The sequence below is a fragment of the Limanda limanda genome, chromosome 6 (assembly GCF_963576545.1).
Source record: "Limanda limanda chromosome 6, fLimLim1.1, whole genome shotgun sequence".
Classification (NCBI taxonomy): Eukaryota; Metazoa; Chordata; class Actinopteri; order Pleuronectiformes; family Pleuronectidae; genus Limanda; species Limanda limanda.
This window is the reverse complement of record NC_083641.1, coordinates 19,780,516-19,801,649: the sequence shown is the minus strand read 5'-3', so window position 1 is coordinate 19,801,649 and position 21,134 is coordinate 19,780,516. Positions and strand designations below refer to the sequence as shown.

The 21,134-nt window shown below is 41.0% G+C and overlaps 1 protein-coding gene across 2 annotated transcripts in view; it reads right to left on the bottom strand.

Annotated features, from left to right (window-relative positions):
• Window positions 1–10,491: 10,491 nt before the first annotated feature.
• LOC133003890 (muscleblind-like protein 1) overlaps window positions 10,492–21,134 on the bottom strand; it is a 40,459-nt gene continuing 29,816 nt past the window's right edge. Inside the window, exons 4-11 of one of the 2 annotated variants that reach the window (XM_061073715.1) lie at window positions 18,375–18,614; window positions 17,422–17,439; window positions 16,126–16,179; window positions 15,191–15,341; window positions 13,623–13,658; window positions 12,857–12,948; window positions 12,482–12,555; window positions 10,492–10,899 (exon numbers count right to left, since the gene is read on the bottom strand). In XM_061073715.1, the coding sequence (XP_060929698.1) occupies window positions 12,499–12,555; window positions 12,857–12,948; window positions 13,623–13,658; window positions 15,191–15,341; window positions 16,126–16,179; window positions 17,422–17,439; window positions 18,375–18,614 (648 nt within the window). In that variant the 3' untranslated portion in view covers window positions 10,492–10,899; window positions 12,482–12,498. Of the gene's footprint in view, window positions 10,900–12,481; window positions 12,556–12,823; window positions 12,949–13,622; window positions 13,659–15,190; window positions 15,342–16,125; window positions 16,180–17,421; window positions 17,440–18,374; window positions 18,615–21,134 lie in introns of those variants that run through there. The other variant, XM_061073714.1, reaches the window with a different exon arrangement.

Here is a 21,134-nt window from a genome sequence, read left to right as displayed (position 1 = left end):
GAATACGCTCAGGCTGAAGGTCACGAAATTAGAGTTACTGACCCGAGATGGAACGACAAGTCCTCGCTTCCCTTTACCTCCGTTTGACCCGCGGCAGCTTTTCAAACACATCTCAAGTAAATAATGATACAGCTTCAACCTGACAAAGCCTCATTTTGAGACAAAAATGGAGCTCTGTGTCATGTAAGGTCACGAAAGCAAAAAGCAAAAAAGGCCAAAATAAAATAAAGGAGCCAGTGGCTGTAAAACCTGCCCTGCACTGTGATTGCTATCTTCTGTATAAATAAGAGAAACATTTCCTGCTTCCTGTTCGGCTCTCAGAGTTGGGTGAGATCACTTTAAAATGTACTCAGTGACCGAATTCAAATCAAATGGTCTTTTTTAAAACCACCACAAAAGTTAAAAAAAATGTTACTTTCACTAAATGAACGGGCACAAAATATTCCTGTTATGAAAGCGTCAGATCAGAGATTCTTCTTCAGGGTTCTTCATCTGTGAAACAAACAAACTCTTGACAATAAACGTCTATATATTGTTTGTTTGCATTTGCATCATGTCATTTACTGCCCTCTTGTGGCTGATCAAAGACTTTTGTCTCTGGAATCGACCATTGACTCCATTTCTGTAAATTCTGTGGATTTGTGTCCTATTAACAAAGGCTGGGACTTATTGTCAATTACAAAGATAAAAATTTGCCCGTTAGCACAAAATCCTGGGATCTTCGAAGTCTGAGTAACTATAGCTTCAGATAGGTATGCTCGTCAATATGCTTCTAACCCAAATTCCACCATTACCAGATCAGTTATAATCATTGACTGTAAAAGGTAATTCATGAATGTACCTGTGCATTAGTGAATCATTGTCTTTTCTTTGTTTAGCGGTAACCAATAACCAAACTAATTACACTGTGATTCATGTATCACAGTGTAACTTGATCAAATGTTTGCTCTGTAAATATAGTTTGCTCTTTTGCAGAAGTGCAAGAGAACATATTGAGTCAGGAATATGTTGTTGTATTTCCTCGATCAGGTGGTTTCTCTGGACGTGACTTTGCACATTGTCATTTGATACATTTTTATGTGATCCTCTGTTATTGAAATATTGATTTGTTGCTGCTTTGCTGCAGCCAAATACCTCAACGGGTATGCGTAGCTCAAACAGCTAATATGTTCGTTTAAGACATGAACTCCAGCGTCGGCGCTCATCTCGTAGTCTTTCCGAGTTTACCTCTTCTATGTGTATTAAACTTTTTTTGTATTCTTTTTATTTCACTTGAGCTTCTGTTGCTTGTTAAAAAACTGCTGCACTCCCACTCGCTCACTTTGAATTGTCTGGACATTTTCCTGCTTTCTTCTCACATGGGCTCACTCTGACATGTTCTGGACATTTTACGAGGGGTCGGCAGGAAAAGCTCGGACATTTGCATTCTCACATGCAGCCCGACTCTGGAAAATCTCAGGAAAATGTCCAGCCTTCATTACACGTACGAAAGCAGCTGAAGCCTAAACTCACTTAAGCAATAATTATTTTTTATCTAATTGTTAAATCTGTAAAATGTTTATCTTTTTGAGGGGTTTTGAGTAAAGAGGCAGAACCACCACCGGAACAATGGATTTAAAAACTAATTTTAAGCGATTGAGATGAGATCAAATAACAGTTGAGATAAAAATACATGAGATGAGATAGTGAGGAGAATTAGGGGAGAGCTGCGGGCCCTATCCACAAAACTCCCTCTCTCAGCAATAGACCTTTCCTCACTCTTCCTAAATCACCGAGAATTAATTACAACACCAGTGATGTAGGTGCCAGCAGCTAATTTGCCGATCCAGTGATAGCGTCAGTGTGCGGATAAGTGAAAGAGTGAAAAAGAAAGCGAGAGAGAGAGAGAGAGAGAGAGGGAGCTGTTGAGGAAACACACACTTGCCAGTACACGAGCGGCATACTGCCCCCCCCTCGCCACCTTCACGAGCTGCAGGGCGACACTGTGACGGAGTTGACTTGAACCCATTTTGGCTCCTCACTCATGTGAATCCTCTTCCTCCGAGCTGTCCACAGAGTCCTGTCACAAAGATGCAGTGTAGCCCACACCCCAGCTGTTGAAACACATTTTTTTCTCTCTCTCTCTGTCTCTCTCTCTCTCTGTCTTTCTTCCTGTGGGCTCTGGCATCACAGTGGGATCATTTTGAGGCTTCGCAGGCTCTCGGTTTTCTCTCGAGTTCCCCCAACTGCTGTTTCATCCGTACTCAAATAGCACCGCAGTCTCATAAAGGCAGACCGCCGCCTAATAAACCCACAATAAGGTCTATCTTACAGTACGTTACGCTCCAACCTTCCCTGACCTCGCGTCTCTTCCCTTTACTCTCGCCTTTGTGTCCGCGACATGTAACGCCAGGGGACATCCTGTCACCGAGTGAATAGTGACTGTTCATCTCCGGGTACAGCTGTGCCCTCAGTGCCCTCTTTGTATGAGGCATATTCTGTAAGAAAAATGCCATCCCAGTTGTTCTCAACCCCCCCTCCGCTATCCAAGATCTCAAATATTCAGCAAAATGCAGCAAATTCTGTCTGAGTCTGGTCGAGGTGCGGAGTTGTGACTGTAGCTTGAAGGTTGGCGCTCAAGTATTTGCTGCATCATTAAATTTCCCATTTAAACAGGAAAGACAAGTCCTTTTAAAATGTCTTCAGTCTTAAAGACACAAGCACAGTGCTGGAATAAAGCTTATCTGTAATCATGATAAAAAACGGTAACAGACAAACTCAATCTGGGTCTTATTTTTTCGTGGCGATCCCCAACAGGACTTCAACAAACTGTTTCCTGCACCTTCACACGTTACATACTAGAGCGGTGGAGATTTTATCATTAAAAACTGACAATCAGGACAATTAAAAGTAGGAGGTAGAGAATAGAAATAGCTTTTAAACTCCATATTTCTATTATGATCAAACTAAAGATAATAGGAGCACATTTTCAGTTCACACTACGGCACCGCTCATCACCGCGCTCATACCATCTCCACGGTGAAGCGTGGTAGTGCCAGCAGGACTTGGGGATGGTTTTCTGCCAAATACAGAGAGGACCTTGAATAACCTGCAGCAGGAAGCACAAAACCTTAGACTGGGGAGACGGTGACCCAAAGTGGTTTTAGAACAAGTCTCTCACTGTCCGTCAGTGGACAAACATAAACCCCCACAGAGCCGACCTTTCTTGTGTGAAGCTTGTCGAGACTAACCCAGGAAGACTGAATGGAAGATTTCAGTTTTTGGGGTTTTTAATAATTCAACAAAAACTGTAAAAACAAGGTTTCCCTCTATGAGTTCTGACCACTTGATGAAGCCACTGTGTGACCCTGAGTTAGCCAGTTTTAGACATAAACTCTGGAAAGTTGGGTTCAGTTTGCCTTTGCAAGAGACTGTCCAAGTTTGCTGATTTCACAGCGATAGAAATATTAAATCACGTCCTTCTAAATCTTCGTCTCTGACATATTTGTTAGCTCACAATTTCGAGAGTTCCTCAGAGTCTCAGTTCGAGTTATTTTCCTCGGGGGCTGGCAGAAAAGGTTACGTAAACTTCCGAGGCAAATTTGCGTCCTGAAAATGTCTGGAGTTCATTGCATGTGTGAAAGCAGCTAAGGACTGTTATTTGACTTGCCTGCACCTCCTGTGAAAGCCCCATAGCCAAGAAAATGAATAGTGTTTTAAAGTAGATCTCTAGTTCACCATGAGGATGTTACCACCACACCAGAGTTTATCCGATTTTCTAAATATCACAAACAGTGTGTATAGCTACAGGCCTGCTGTTGTCAGCTCGGCAGACGGTGTGTTGAATTCCGAGATGTACCTCCACAGGTCGGATCGATGCCTTTCCTCTTAAAAGAGTAGATGTGATTAGTGCAACCTGCTGCGACTCTCCCACTCCCTTTTTCCATCGGCACAGGAAAGCACTCCCAGACACTTACTGTAAACAGATACACACACCAACACACTTACTGTAAAACACATAGACACACAAACACAGACACACACACACGCACACTCCCAGAGAAAATTGGATGTTTGAGCCGCGCTCCAAGCGGCACTCAGTGAAAGTCAAGTGGTGACTCAGCAGACAGATAACAGAGAGAGGGAGGCGCAGCAGAAGGGGCTTTAAAGTTAAGGTGGAGAGCTCGGTGCATGGAAACAACAAAACGATTCTTTTAAAGTGAAAGTGTCTTTTTGAACATCGTGTATCAACCCTGTGCTAAACACAATTACCTGTGTTCCCCTTTTTGTTTGCACGTTTTCCCTCATCCGTCGTTTCTCTCTGACCTCAAAGCAAACACATCATCGTTCTTTCACTCTCAGTCCTCAGTGATTTAAAGACTCTCTTCTGCCACCGTCGCCCGCTCCTCTCCTCCGTCTACATCTCAGCTTCCCCCGTGTTGTTTTTTCTCTTCTTTCTTTCAATCTGTTTGACTCTCTCCTCTTCTCCCTCCCTCTGTTTCTCATTATTGCCTCCATAATGAGGTCTGAGCACAGGGTCAATAAAAAAAAAAAAAAGCATTAAATTAAACAGCTTATCTGAGCCCTTAATTCAACACTGTTTGGTCTGTATCAGTAGTGCACAAATAAAATGCGTTTGAATTTTTTATTGCATTTCCCCCTATTTTCCTCAGCTCGGAGCTAATTCATTAAACGACTGAAATTAATTGTGTGTTCGTGGGCTCTTGCGCCCGAGTGCTCAGTGTTTTTTCCCCCTTGTTTTTCCCTCGGTTTGAAGGATGCAATGTTTTTATACACACAACCAGACCATCCACATGCTCACTTATACGCATGCGGCTGTTCCGTGTTGCTTTTACGGAGAGGCTAATTAAAAAACTTAGGGGGCAGCGGTAAGTGAGATTCAGGACACGTTGCAGACACGAGGTCGTACATCCTACTTTGTGAGAGGGGGGTGACAGAAGCTGCCATTATTGAATCAGCACTGCTTCATTAAGTCGCCACACGACACAGACGGCTACTAACGCCCGTGGACGGCAAGATGGAGGGAGGGGAGGAAGGACAAAAGCTGGGAGGGAGAGAGAGAGACACAGAAGAAGAAGTGGAGGGAAATGCATGAGGGAAGGTGGGGAGAGAACCAAAGTGCTTGTACAAGATCTGCAAGAGAGTAGAAATAAGAAACACTCTCAGCTATCTGGGAGTCCAGGTTTGGGAATTATTTTTTTCAGGCAGATAATTTGAAGCGAGGAAACTACGAACGAGGGGAAATGGCCTGCGGCTTCCTGTTTACGCTGCCTCGCTCACACACAACAACTCCGGCTGCAAAACAACATCCAAATATTCTGAGATTGAATTCCATGCACTGGTCTGTTCATCCAACCATCTGTCCGTCTCCTGTCCCCCCAACAACCTGTCGCCGTTATTCCATCGATTTGAGTAGAACGATCAAAAGAATACAAAAACACCCGGAGGCATCATCTCAGCCTATTCACAAAACTCTACATACCTCAGACAACTATATACCTACCTTCATAACCACCAGTGTACTGCAGTGAACTGTAAGCCACTGGCAAACAGATGTTGCTGGTGCTATCTGGTGGCAGCATTGTGCATCACATCCTTCATCAAGCAGCATGGTTTTCATTTACCTTCTTGTGACTGGGCATCAAAGTTTAAAGATGCATATAACGGTGTTTTCAACCATTTTGGCTAAACATGGATCTTCACATGCAGGAAGCTGTTGACCTGCACCCCCCAGGCTCTCTCCCGCCACATTTACTAAAAACATCTGTAAACCACATGTGGGAAAGGATGTGAACATTGGATAGTTCATTATTATTTATCAAGCTAGAAACGCCGATATGGACCTTGACTCAAATATTAGGTGAATTAATCCCCCTCACCGTTTTGAAGCTCGTTTCCCAAAGAGCTGATGCACATACTTCTATCTCAATTAAAATCTTTGCTGCTAATTAGAAGCTTCAGTGAGGAGGACAAATTGACACGTCATGCGTAGAAATTTCTGAAATGTGGTTTTAATGAACACCAGGCTCGACGTGGATTCACAGGGTGCACTGGAAACTCTAAAAATATATATGTGGCATCGTGGGCTAATGTCTCTCGTTCCCACGTCCGCCTGTCCGCCATCCGCCCTCTTCTCTTCTTCTTGTTGTTTAATGGGCACAAGAGCTTGTATCCCCTGCAGCTGATTGGCTGAGTCCGAGCTGCTGTGTTTGTTTTTTTCCCACTGACACTTTTTCCCATCACACATGGACGGCTAACGGACTGTGAGGAGATGTGCGCTGAATTTGAAATAATGTGCATTAATTAGAGTTTTCCACCTTTGACCTCTAATATTTATTCAATTTTCAATGTAGCTGCTTAATGGCTTCAAAATGGTTATAGTGAAAATGACTGTGATGTATTGAACTAATCATTTACTGTGGTTCTCAGATTATCTTTTGGTTTAATTAGTTTTCATGGACCTCGACTTCACAATTCACAAAAATAATATATTGGCATATCAAAGCCATGTACCAAAATATGCATACATTTTATACATATAATTTGAACATTCATTCATTGAAATATTTGTAGGGTGTAACTAATTCAATTTACTTTGTTACAGTACTTTTTTTTATGTCTCTGTACTTTAATTGAGTAAATTTACTTTCAGGTACTTTTCACTTTTACCCCCCACAACATATATCAGCAAATAGCTGTACTTTTTACTCCACCACATTTTTACAACGCACAGCCTTACACGTTCACATTGTCTTTATATATTATTTTTAAGTAATCAAGAGGGGGACACACTACCAATATATAATATATAAAGTGCAAGTACTTACTTTAAGTTATTTGTCTGTCTATTTATTTGATTTTTACTTAAGTAAAATGTTAGAATACTTCCTCCACCACATGCATTGAGTTTATGTCCACATAATTGCAAAGTCAAACTTTTACCACAACATTACACATTATTTTATCAATAACCTATTGCAACACCTGAGAATATGTAATAACACAGAGAGTAACACCGGGCTTATTTCTCTACTAGTTAATAATTTGTAAGTGTATTTCCCCAAAATGTTAAACTATTCCTTTAATTACACAAACTAACCTTTGGTTATGGATCATTTCAGTAGATTCAATAACCAAACTTCATTTCAGTTAATTTGTAGTTTTTTATTTCATTTTTTTTATTCATTACAGCAAGAATCAAGATAGCAATACAGGCCTCGTGAAACAATGTGCCAGGAACCTTCTTCTCCTCTCATCTATCAAAGTTGGCACACGGCAGGTTCTGTTAATTACATTCATGACTTCAGTTCTTACACGTAGTGGATAAAACCTCAGAAGGTGCCGCTCTCCACCTCTGTCACACATCTGCTCTCTTCACACACGTTTCATTCTGATGAGATTGTATTTTTATGGCTTTAGACTGTGACAATCAGTGGGTTTCTCTCTTTCTACAGCGGGCGAGCGGCACCTCGGACCTGACGCATCCTTTCACGGGGCCTGGGACAGTAAAACAAGCAGAAACAAACCGCGGCAGAGGACAGAATACATCATATCGGCACTACAAGCAGAGAAAACAAACAACAAACAAAGAAAAAAATCAAAAGGTTCAGTTTTACACTATATCGTAAACGTAAGCATGCGTGCTTGTAGAAGATGAGAGATGACGAGAGATGATCAGGACGACATTTCTAACCGACGACTTTATGACCAAACTGCTATGAAGTATTTCCCGTCTGAAAATACACTCTTTTATTAAATTCTGGCTGATGTTGAACCACATTCCTGTTTGGTCAGTTTCATCTACTAGAAGCACAGCTTACATGAACAGAAAGAACATACTTAGAACTATGGTGTTTGTGTTGCATGTGTTTGAACTCTCCAAGTGGTGAAACTTGAGCGAGTATATTCTCAGGAATCTTTTTTTTTCTTTTCTCTAAATAAACCACTACTCTATTTTTGTATTTTTTTTAATATATATTTTATTCCATTACATTGATAGAATATTGTATACTGTAAATACATCTTTCTTATTCAATATTACTGTGTCATGAGTCGTTTTTTTTTACTTCTAAAACGGTATATGTATTTTTCCTTGATCATGCATTCCTCTCTGTGTAAAGTAAAGAGACAGGACATGTTGTGATTGGTTGGGCCTGGGAGGGCGCGGCCATGACACACAGACCTGTCCACACAGGCAGGTTCGGGGACCAGACAAACCCAGTCAGGCCCTCGCGCTGGAGGGCAGTGGACGCCTCCTCCGGAAGGTTACCTGGCAAACTACAAGCTGCTGACAAAAAAGAAGAGCAACACTTGGCCTTTTTTTCTGAAACGGGTTCGGAGCGTGAGAACTCGGTGCCCTTTTTGATGCAAGCAATTTTGTTCAGCCTTTCATAAGATATTTTTTTTTTCGTTATCCTAGCAAAATCCTTTGTCGTTATAGACTTCTTTTATTTTTTTTATTCAAAATAAGATCTCAATATACATGATTCTCTCTTTTTTGACTATGTACAGAAGTGCAAAAAAGTCAACCTTTTATCGCCTTTATCGCCTCGAGATTTCCCCGACCCCGCCCTCGTTGTTTGCAGTTGGCTGAGGAGGAGACGAGCGCGGACTCGCTTCACCTGATCCCGCCGGCAACGACGCCCCTGAAAAAGTGATCAAATATGCAGCTTGTTTTCCAACATGGCCCAATTTCCAGGGAGAGTAAAAATAAACAATAGTTTACTATTTGAAATGGATACAGTAGAAAATAACATCTTTACTCTAAACATCTAGGAACTAGATTTTTTATAATAGTCTTTTTTTTATCTTATTATTTGACTACTTACAAACCTTACAATCATTAAAATATTACTCGGTTATCGGCGACAGTTGCCACAGTGACAACTCTGCCTCTCTGTTCTATTATTTCATCACCGTTAGATACTCATATAAAACATCTTTGTTCAAAGGACAAAAAAAAGACTAGAGAAATGAACAATATGCATACAGTTCAACAATATGCATAACGTAGAAAATATTGAGTTTACAATCATAATCATACTCAAATTAACATTACATGGAATTTCAGGAAACTGTGCATGAGGAACACACAAAAACACACTCTTTTTTGTTTTAAAACCTTATTTTCATTATAAGAAAGATAAATATTATAAGCCAAACTGAAAATTAGAACTAAGATCGACATGTCATCCCAACAAAATAAAGTGAAACACTCCTTGTCTAAAGGAGAAAAACCTACAGTAAGGTTAAGAAAACACTAACGAAAAAAAGTGACAATTACATAGTGCTCTGTGTGTGTGTGTTAATATGGCATGGATTAGGCAACTGGATGAGTCAAAATGGCATGTTGCATTGTGCTGACCCGATGGTACATTCTAAGGCTTTGGATGAGTAATACAATCGTTTTTATTCTTGCCACTTTCCCTGTACTATCCACCGATTAAATATGCCTGAAGAACACCCAGAACACAACGACAACAGAAAGAAAACTCTTCTAGAGATCTACTCTAAACACCCGACCCTTCTGCGGACTCGCTTATGAGTCCCCTGCGCGTTTTTTTTAAAAGTCAGCCCCTCTAAACTCTACCCACAACATCTAACAACAGGGACACAAAAAACTTTGGCTGACTATCTGGAAACAGCTCTCAGGTAGAAGTTTTTAACAAATATTCATAAATATGACTATATATATACACACACACACACACACACACACATTCACACACACTAACCTGTACCTTTACAACCTGCCTTTAAAATATGCATAACCATACAAATGAACACAAATCAGGTCATGCAAATCCCATATCCATCGCCTGTTGCACCGTAGATTAGAGTAGTGTGTCTCACAGCAGTTTGGATACCGACTGATCGCCATGTTGTTTCAAAGCTATCCGTTGTAGCGCCATCATCGCTAATGGGGGAGTCTTTGGTCTCCCAGTCAGGACGAGACCTCGCATACGACTCCATAGACTCAACGAACACAACTGACCTAAACAGCGAAGAATAGAAAATCAAAAAAACCTATTCCGTAGATTTTAGTAAAGCAGACAATCTGGGGGAATCTAATCAGAAGCGGGTGTGTATGGAATCCCAGGTACTGACAGGTCACGGCGCCGGACGCTACATGTTGCCCCGTGAGAGAAACTAGAGACGGATTTAAAGGGAATCGTTGAGTTTGATACTTTGCAACACTGCTTGAATACCATTTTGCGTGTTTTGGGGATGTGTGGCACTTCACAGGGACGCCTGCAAGGTTTATAGACATGTGCTTAAAAGACAGAAAGGTAGGCTACAAAGGTTTGAAAGACACCTCACACACATTCAGTTGCTATTTCGCCTCTGAGTGCACTCATGTAATTTCCCTTATCATTGGTTTTTGTAACAGAACAAAATCGTAACGAAAAATCAGCGTGCATGCATATGTGATTCAGTAAGATCATTAGTTTTCTTTGAACTGAAATACAAGGTGCACCTCTGTGTAAACAAATGAACACGTTTGAGTCAAAGACCAACAATCGATGAGCTAAACAAACACCATAAGTAATGATTCTTGTTCAATGGACGTACCGATACAACAGTCGATTGTTTTTCCTCTCGACTGCTCCACGCGTTTACCTCATTTTCACATTCAAAGTGTGTCCGGTGAATAAAGGTAAGTGGCCTCGACAGAGCGAAAGGCAGTCTGTAATGCAAATTATGTTCTGTTCTGTTGTTGTCGTGTAATAGTGTGCATGAAATACACAAGAAAAACGATCCTGACAAAACTGTGTCTCCTATGTTAACATGCAGATTTATTCCAAACCAGGCCGGGTTCTGGTTCCTCTTCGCTTGATGTTGCAGGCATGAAGGGTGACTGCTCATCTCGGAATCCACGCCAGCACGCTCCCGTTCCATCTGGGGAGACGATACAAGTAAATCACAAGGACGGTTCGCAACAGAGAGTTTGGTTGAGTTTGTAATTGTCTTGAAATCTGACCCTGTTTGACATCACAGTTTCACAGCAAAGCTTCAACAAGAGACAGACAGAAACATAAATCCTGGACATTCTGCAAAAAGCCCAAATTACGATGTATTTTATTCATCTGTACTGACAAAATATATTACATGCTATGATATGATTAACGTTAGAAAAATGTCATGGTTTTGTCAAATTACCATGATGGTTTAGGCAAGTCAAACACATGTGGTTTGAACTCTGCTGCTGCAGTCACATCAATAACCACAATCTTTTCCTAACTGATGTGACTGCAGCTGAAGAGGTGAAACCAGAAGCACCACAGACATCTGTATCCCCCTCCAACGTGTGTGTGTGTGTGTGTGAGAGAGTGTGTGTGTGTTCATTCAGTTATGAACAGTGTGAGTGATTGGTGGTTGCACCGAGGCCACAAAAATCTTGTGTAGAAGGAATTAAATCCAAAGCTCCCACTGTAGATTTGTGGAATACTGAGCCGAGTTGAAGTTAATGTCACATAATAATGATGTAACGTTTGTTTATCAATTCGCATAATTTTTCATATAAATAAATTGAGGACAATCTAATTTACTTACCTGAGCGTTTTTTAAACTTCCTATTTATTTTTGCCGTTTTTCAAACATGAACATGAAACTAAACCTCTTCTTTGTAAGGAAGTAGCGAGTTGTGCACACAACCACAAAACATCCACAGTGGCCAAGTGACACTCAGCAAACAGGAAACAAATGAATCTTGCTCAAAGGAAATCGTTTTACATTCTGAGAAATATGCACATTTGCTATTCCTGATTTCTTGCAGTTGCTGTGAGGTTAAATCTTACTACCTTTGCAGAGGAGGTCGTGTTTTCGTCTATACTTGTTTGTTGTTAGTTAGTACAATTACGCAACAATGACTCATGAAATTACCATTAAACTTGATGGGAGGATGCAGTATGAGTCATAAATTGTGGTGAGTGGGGACAAATCCTTATAACTTTGTTTATGACAGTGTTAAAACATTGCGAGATAGCATTTTTCAACATTTTGCCAGAATAATTAAAGTATCTTGATGAGTGTCAAACCAGGTGCAGATCCAAATTAACATCTGGATCTAGTTAATTTTAATGTGGTTTCATCATGGGACTGTTTGGCCTTGGCGGAGTTTTGCAGTCTCTGAGTCCAAATCAAGTTGTTTTTATAGCTTGAGACTTTTGTGGATTAAACAGAAACATAAAACATGACATTTTTCTTTTCTTTTAGTTTGCCAGTCTTGGCAAAGTCAACCAGCTATTGTCTGTAGCTTCGTATTTAACCTACAGAGAGCAACTCAGATTTCCCAAACTGTCAAACTACTCCTTTAGTTTCTGCATCTCTTGAACAAGCAGGATAGCAGCGAAGATTTTACTAAAATTGCTAAAATACATGTTGTTGTGTTGCAACCCATTTACGTCACGGGGGAATGTAACAGAATTCATTGGTCCAAATGTGGTTTGTGTGAGATGTTGGCGAGTGATATGATACATACTGTTCTGATTGAGACTCCTACATCTGGGTCACATACTTGTGACTAGTCAGATGCTCGGCAGATATTATTGGAATCTGATTGAGAGGAAGGAAAAGAGGGGGAGAGGGGGAGAGAGGGAGCGAGGGAGAGACGGAGGGAGAGGGACACATTAGTTGAAATGAGGACAAACACCACTCCAACCCAAATTGATGATAAAATAAGCATCGTAATTATCCAAATAAACGCATGCTCTGAATAGCCTCTTAAGATCAGAGATGGGCCGTGTGCCTCATGCATTTTTCATCAAGAGGCACTTTGAAATCATGTGATAAAAAAACATAATAATAAACAGACACTGAAAAGTCAGAAGTGAGAGAGAGCAGCGGAGGTGCAAACCTGATTGGCTGTTGCGGTTGCAAAGGGAACACTTGTGGCAGATGTGTTGGCTCCAGACAAAGTGGCTTGAGTAGCACCGTGCATCATGGGTACTTGGAGGGAAAGATCACACAGACAGTTGAACCACAGCAAATTCAAATCTTTTTTTAACTTCAATTATTTTATGTAAACACTTCATTTAAACGTCTGTCTATAGAATGCTAATAAACATGAGAAAACCTGTTGAACAAAAAAGTCAACACCAAAGATTCAAGTTAAGAAAGATGCAGGTGGAGGAAGAAACATCTGGGAAATATTTTATAGTGCAAGGTAACTGGAAAAATTTAAGAGAAAAATGCAAACTATTTTAGAACAATTCAATGCAGGTTAACTGGTTGTTTACCTCCATAAAAAAGAAATGATACCAAAATTAAAACAATAACTTCTCCCTCTAGCAGTAATGATTCCTCATGTTTATATGGCACATATAACCAGACAGTGTAAGGAGGTGGTGTAGAAATGAAAGAGCTGGGGATGAAGCAGGGGTGTTTGGGGATTTTAAACTGCAACTAGCATTTGGTGACAGACACACTGGGGCAGAGCAAAGACAAGTTCATTCCAAATCCACAGAGATGAAACACGTAAACACCCCTCGAGTGAAATTACAACTGTCGGAGTTTAAAACCAGAACAATGGAGAATGTGCTCACATCGTGTGGTGAGTTGAATGACATGTGAGAGACCAAACTTGGCTCAAAGAATGATGGGTAAGGAAAGCTGGCACCTACCAATACTTGTTGCAGGTGTCATGCAAAATATCGAGCCTGCCCATTATGCATTGCAACAGGGAGTGGAGTGAACAGGGAGGGGGGAGAAGAAATCAAGAAAAACCCATTACAAGTGTTATAAAGTCAAACAGTATTGGATTCACACTGTGCTCTGAATACGTTCACTCTTTTTACCCTGATACAACAGTTCAAAGGGATTATTTAACACTATTGATTACTGATAATTACACAGTACGAACACACACACACACACAGACACATTCTGCATGACAAAGGAAGAGTATGCATGAAAAGTCAGGAGAGTAATGGTCAGCTGCCCGTCCAGCCCTAGTTCACTGTTTAACTGCTCCTTTAAATCAGGGGCAAATAAAACGTGATCCCATTTTGCCGTTAGCAGCACGACAGCTGTTTGCAGGAGGCTAGTTTTGAGTGACCTGCTTTCACAGTCCTCCGGAGCGTGTCGCACTGACCTGACAGTCAAATAGCGCCAAACACGTGAGGATCTGAGAAACTGTATCGCTCACAGACGGGAATCGATGGCAGGCTATTCTTAGGCTGTCAGATGAGAGTATCAGACGCAGTGTAAGACGACTATGTGGTTGCCAGAGGAGAGTGGTTCAAATGAGGCTTGAGTAAATGTATATTTAGGACATGGTTTTCACTGGGGATGGAGTGGGGGGCACGTTCCTACAATTTTCAGAAACAGTTCAAGTTAGATTCCCTCAACGATAATAGATCTTTCTAAACTGTGTCATCCGTCAAAATTAGGTCAAGAGAAAATAGGTTAATTCAAATGTTGACTGATTATCTCGTCCACCTTTTTATTCTGCCTTTCAATAATAAGCTCCATAATGGTTTTGCCTGTCAGTCGTCAATACTACTACTAATAATAGTAATAACAACAATAATGAAAGCGGAAATAGGATTTAAAGTTGTCTATTAATTTATATATCTACATGTATATATTCCCGTAGTCTGTTTCAAGGCGATTACGCAAAAACAAATCAAGAAATTTCAACGGAACTTTGTTTGAGCAAATGGACAATTTCACAGATTTCTTAAGGAATAATTCATGGATCCTGACGTTAAAAAACAGACATTTTGAGGGATTTGATACCTAAACTGTATGAGTGTCTAAATTGTTGGCTTGATTGAATTTAAGGAGGCTGTTCATTCTATTTAAAGATGTTAGATTAAGCCATTTACTAATACTGCTATTAGCTATATAAGTAGTCCACTGTTATTACAGTGGTAGGTACAAAGACTAATTCTATCACAATGTGTGATACTACAACTATACTACTACAAGTACTGTAAAACAGAGTTCTACTAAATACCGATATGTGCAGAAAGTAGCATTTACAGTATCTTCAAAAAAGCACACATACCCATGCAGAACACACACGACAAGACAAAGTACAAAATGTCATGTTTTCCCATGTTTTCACCAAAAATGAAATCACACAACCATTCAGTCATTCACAACTGATGCCAAAACAAAATGAGAAACTTCACGTGATTTGATTTGAAATCACTGCCACAAACACAGGGTTAGGGAAGAGTCTCACCTGACGGTATGAAGGCAGCCTGCTGCTGAAACTGCATGTTGGCCAGGGCCTGTTGGTACTGGAACACGCCAGCGTTGAACATAGTGGTGGCACCGTTGGCTTTTTCAAGTGCAGGTCTCTTTGGTAAAGGAGGCAAAACGGGAGGGAGTCCCTGATGAGGGGACAACACCAAAATAAAGGGACGGGAAAGTGACGGAAATCAAACAGATGGCAGCGGTGACATCCAGGACAGAGAGAAGAAGAAGAAATTTCATTAGAAGATAAAGTTTCCAGACCGCGATCACAAACACCGGCAGGCAAGCAGTGGACTACACTACCTCTGTCAGAGCAAGACACGGTGGTGCTAGCTGTGATCTTTCTAGTGATGACAACAAGGAAACAATCCTCATATGATTTGATATAGTACAGCACAAACTGTAATTACTTTAGAATTGATCTTTCTGTAGAGATAACTATTAAAACAGCTATTATAAAAATGATTGTATTGATTGTTGGACCAACAACAGGAATGATGTAGTTAGAGGAAGCTGCACTGCCAACTCCATGAGAACTAACACTAGAAGCCATGTTAAGACTGTCGCGACACCTCCTACACAGTTTTACATGCATATGGGAAGTGACAGCATCATGCAAACACTAAATCACCTTGTTAAAATACTACATTTCCATGCTACTAGTATTTGATTAGGATATTCAACTATAGGGTGATCAACTGACCATTGACTGTGAAATACAAAGTCTTGAAGTCATTTTCTTTTTTTCAAATCAATAATTCAAATGAATCCATTTGTTTAATTCTAGAATCAGTTCATCACCCCTGAGTGTTTTTCTCAGTTCAGATCATAAGATATCTACTGTATTAAAAGTACTCCAGTCTATGTACTCAACCACAGCTACATGCCAAGCTAAAAGGTGAATAGTAATAGTCATAGTACCAGGTCAAAAGTTGCGTCGAGGGGTCGCTTCAGTGATTTGACAGCCGACTCATTCTTAATTAGCAGGCAGCGAACACATGATGGCAATGGGGCCAATGGGGTTCAAGCGCAATAACATAAACCAGCAAGCGGAGGTGCATCATGGGGGCAGCAGTGCAGTGGGGGTCGGTGAAAAAAACAAACAAACAAATAAAAAAACAAATCATTGGAATGCAATATACAACAATAACAAGACTAGGGCATGCACATTAATGGCTGTAGTGTTACTGAGAAGAGTTGTGGCCCTTCACATGATTTACTGTCAGAGAAACTTTAACCTTGTGTACAGGAGTGTTTTTGTCCATAAAGGTGGATTAACCTGATTTCTTGAATTCTGATTGAAGTAAATTGACTTTGAATAAAAAATATAAAAACCTGGCCCCTGCCTCAGATACTGGTTGTACTTAGTAGTACTTACTTATATACTTACAACTGCCGACTATTATCTAAAAGGAAAGGTTTTGCCTCTGCACTGCTTAATGTCATCAATGTAATTGTGTGGTGGGGTATGGGTCAAAGAAGAAGCCCATAAATTCCGATGCAGACCAAATCAGGAGGCAGACATTTTTCTCTACGCTCTAACATTGTGGGAAATTATTTTTTTTAGCATTACAAAACATTTTCATTGATTTCTCAGAGCATAATTCACAAGTATTTGGTGCAGACTCAAATAAATGTGGTTCCATAAAAGGACTGTTGCAAGTGCCTTTCTAGTTGTCTTGTTTATCCAACTTTAATTTGCTGTAAATATTTTATATATACGTTATTATTTTTGCATATTAAATATATTTATATTTATATTGTCTTTCATATCCGTTGTTTGTGCACTTGAACAGAATTACACGTTAATTACCAGTGGTATAAATAGGGGAGAAGTTAAAAGAGCTAATTGGTCTGGTATCTAAGATCCTGTTAGCTTTGATTTAATATGTCCTTTTAAATACACTAGAGGACAAAAATTATTCTATCATTTATGTATACTTCTTTAAAACAGCTATTGAACATAATTTAATCCATATATTTCCACCACTAATTGTCATTCAAAATGCCATTCAAGCTAATTAAGTCTAAAAGGTTATAGTTTGAGTACTTTGACCTTCTGGAATAAGGTTAACTGAAATCAAGCACACCCTCTTTTCTGGATAACCTGCTGCATAATATCCTCTACAGTGCAAAACCTTGTTGTGTCCTTCGCTAGAATATAATCAGTGCATAGCAGAAACAAGATCAGAACGAAAGGTAGTTAATAATTTAAACACAGCTACTGGCTGTGGCCTGACAGCAAAAATGTACAACTAAAAAAGCAGCAAAACAGGGAATAGCAGGAGGCTCAGTCACACACTGGCATGATCGCTACAGCCTGATGCTGATAAAGCACACATCCACTCTCAGTGCGTATTGAGTCGGAGATGCGGAGAGCAGGAACAGCGCAGACTGGAATGTGCGCTCGGAGCTTGAGTAGAAGCACATGGTAGAAGATGTTGACTGAAACCCTGCTTGATGTATACACATGCTCCAACTCAGAGAGGCAATACCCAGGCCATGTTTATCGAGCTGACATTAGAGAGGCTCAACGATTTATTTTAGGTCATCACATAAAATCAGCACTGGTCCGTCCTCTGACTTTTGGTTTTATTTGATTTGTTTTGAGCAAACACTGCATATGAAGATGGACGACATGTCAAGCGAAGCCAAAGCGTCTCGGTCGCCCCCTGGTGGCTGACTGCAGTAAAGGTCATAAGTCCTGTCTCCTCTTAGTTAGCTGAGAGGACGTGTACCAAACTAAAAAGTCAAAATTCGAAAGGTACTTCTTATCTCACTGATGTTTCGTTCAGGGACCATGACTTTGGTTTTAATAAGTTTTTGAAGCTATAAAAAGGAGGTGAAATGTCACGTTTGACGGCTGAGATTGATCAAGCGAGCGCATCGGCAGGACCTTGCTATCCCGGCTGCCCCCCCCCCCCCCCTGATCCCTACTACAAAGCTCTAGCTCCAAATACTCAAGATGGCAGTGTTCTCACCCAGGATATTTTGGCTTCGTTTCTGGATTTTGGCAGCAGGTAGAGATGTGACGTCCATCTTTATATAGAATCTATGGTTCTGACTGGCATTAATTCCTGTAGCTGCACAGGGCTGAGGATGCTAGGAAGCTTCAGATGTTCCTTTGTGTGAGTCCTGCCTTGTTGTGTAGTCTGTGGACAGATACGTACCATGGCTGCAGCGGCCGCAGCCTGGTTGACTTGGTGTTGGGCGGCTTTAATCTTGGCCTGCAGGTGAGCCGGAGGGTGGAAGTACTTGCACTTCTCCCTCGTGCAGCGGCCCTTTATGTAGTCCATGCACACAGTGACTGTGTTGTCATTGGTGTCGATCATAGTGCTGTCTGACGGGTGGGCGAAGCGGCAGTCGTTCTCCCCGCGTGTGCAGTTCCCCCGCTGGTATTCCCGACACACCTGAAGCACAAAACACACAATTCACACCCATTATTTCGTTCGTCCATCCATCTTTCTATCATCTGTATCATTATCCTTGAAGGGTTGTGGGGAGCCTGGAGCCAACCCCAGCTGACATTGGGCAAGAGGGTTCACCCTGGACAGGTTGCCAGCATATCACAGGGCTGACATAGACATACAGGCATTCACACTCTTGATCACAACTACACTGACAATTTGGAGTCGATGTGCATGTCTTTTATCTGTGGGACACCAAAAAACCCACAGAGACACAGAGAGAGCATGCAAACTTCACAGAAAGCCACTGGCTGAACCTGGATTGGAGCCAATGTAATTTTTGCTGTGGGATGACACTGCACCATGAACCGTGCCTTCACTACTGTATGCATGATATTGAGAATTTGACCATAAACACAAACACACTCTCTAATGCACACTCCAGGCGCACAAACACACACACACACACATTATGGAGTTACCGTTCACTTTACTGCACATTCGATGAAGTAATCAATCTGTCCAATCATTTCTTGACAATCGCTTTACCAGACAGAGCTAACCAATCTTAATGACAGGTTTGGCCATTACTGTTGATTGATTAGCAGAACAGAATGTAACCAGCGTTTTCAGACACATCAATCACACAAACTTTATCCATTATTCAAATGAGCTGTGTTGCTGTGTTCTTTTTCCGGTAAAAGACAGAAGGGGGCAGCACCTGCATGAGCAGTTAGGAAAGTGATTGCCTCAGCCTGAATGTAGTGGCTCAATGAGGCTCATGGGAAATATGAGGCTGGTTACCATCAGGGGAGGCTGCAGCTGACGTAATCAGCAGCCCACACCGAATAACTCTCTCTCTTTCTCTCTCACACACACACACACACACACACACACACAAGGTGGGCGCACTTGTAAATTTACGAGGCACAATTTTTTGTCCAGAATTACCTTTTTGTTGCTCCAAAGAGCTGCTCAAAAGCTGAATATCTGTCCTGTCCTGCACCAAATGAAATGGAATTTCATGGCGCTTTGTATCGATCTATCAGTTACTGTGATGGAACAAGCCATTTACCAAATGTCTGTTTACCAGTCTCGCTGTCTGCATGCATAACAGGATATGATTTGTGTCGGACCGACCGCCAGACAAAAGGCCACCGGTGCAGTTATCTACAAACCACCCCTGCTTCGTCTCCTGTCATGACAGCTCATCATCCACAATCACTGGTCTGTGTGAGCGATGGGCTGAGATTCTCTCTCTCTGTCTGTCTCCTCTTTCGCCCATGTACGTCTGACATGCACACACACATTCACATACAGATAAACATTTACACACACGCATGCACACGTTAATTCCCCACTACTGCTCCCATCACCACTGCTGCTGCTCGTCTTATTAAAAAAAAAAATCAGACTGCCTTGTTGTCAGGCAGAGGTTTGGAGAGGCAGGTGAGGGAGGGAGGAAACAAGGGAGAGAAGTAAAAACGTAAGGGTGGTGGGTGAATAAACAGTGAGAGAGATGGCGATCAAATAAAGAGAAAACTAAATGGAGGCAATCTGATGTTCTGTGAACAAGGTGTGCTCTAGTGGCTAATCGTGCATTAGAGAGAGCTAACCCTCTGAAAGTGCTTAGTTGGACAAACAAATAAAAGGGCCTGTTAATCATATTTCCGTCCCCATGGTTACTGTCTCTCGGGGCCATTTACATCGCCAATGTTGCAGGTAAGCAACGTATGATTTCATGAAAGCTAAAAAAAATGCTGCAGTGTTGCTCCAAGACGAGGAGACTGGAAAAATATTTCTCAGCAGAACAGTCTGGAGGATTTTCTTCTAAAATAGGAATTTCTCTCCGCCTCATTGAAACAGTGGGTCTGAATCATTTCCACTGGCTGGTATGTGTGTCAGTCCACAGAATCTCAGCTATGTTTATTTTGAACTACACACGAGGAACTAAAATATGGCTGGCCTTTTTCCCCAGGATATTTTTAGCAGAACTAGTTCTTGACAAATTAGGCTAAAACTTAAATTCTTCCAATACAAGCCTCGCTAGTACACACAAGCTGAGCACAACAAGAGAGAGATGAACACTGGGTTGAAAAAGAAAAGATTTGACTCAACTACCAATGATTTATTTTTGGTTACTCAATATTTCACATCTGTTTTGTGTGTTTACAAGACTTTGACAACACTACATTACATTTTATTTAGCTGATGCTTTTATCCAAAGCAACTTATAATAAGTGCATTCAACCATGAGGGTACGAACCCAGAACAGCAAGAATCATGTAAGTACATTAGCTTCAAAAAAGCCAAACTACAAGTGCGACATATAGCAACATATAACTGCTACTTGACTTAGACCATCTTCTTAGCAAAGGTTTAATCAGAATAGATGTGTTTTTATCCTGAGGCGGGAGATGTGTAGACTTTCTGCTGTCCTTTATGTCAATGCAGAGCTCGTTCCACCATTATGGAGAGAAGACAACAAACAGTTGTGATTTTGTTGTTTGGCTAGTTGTCCCT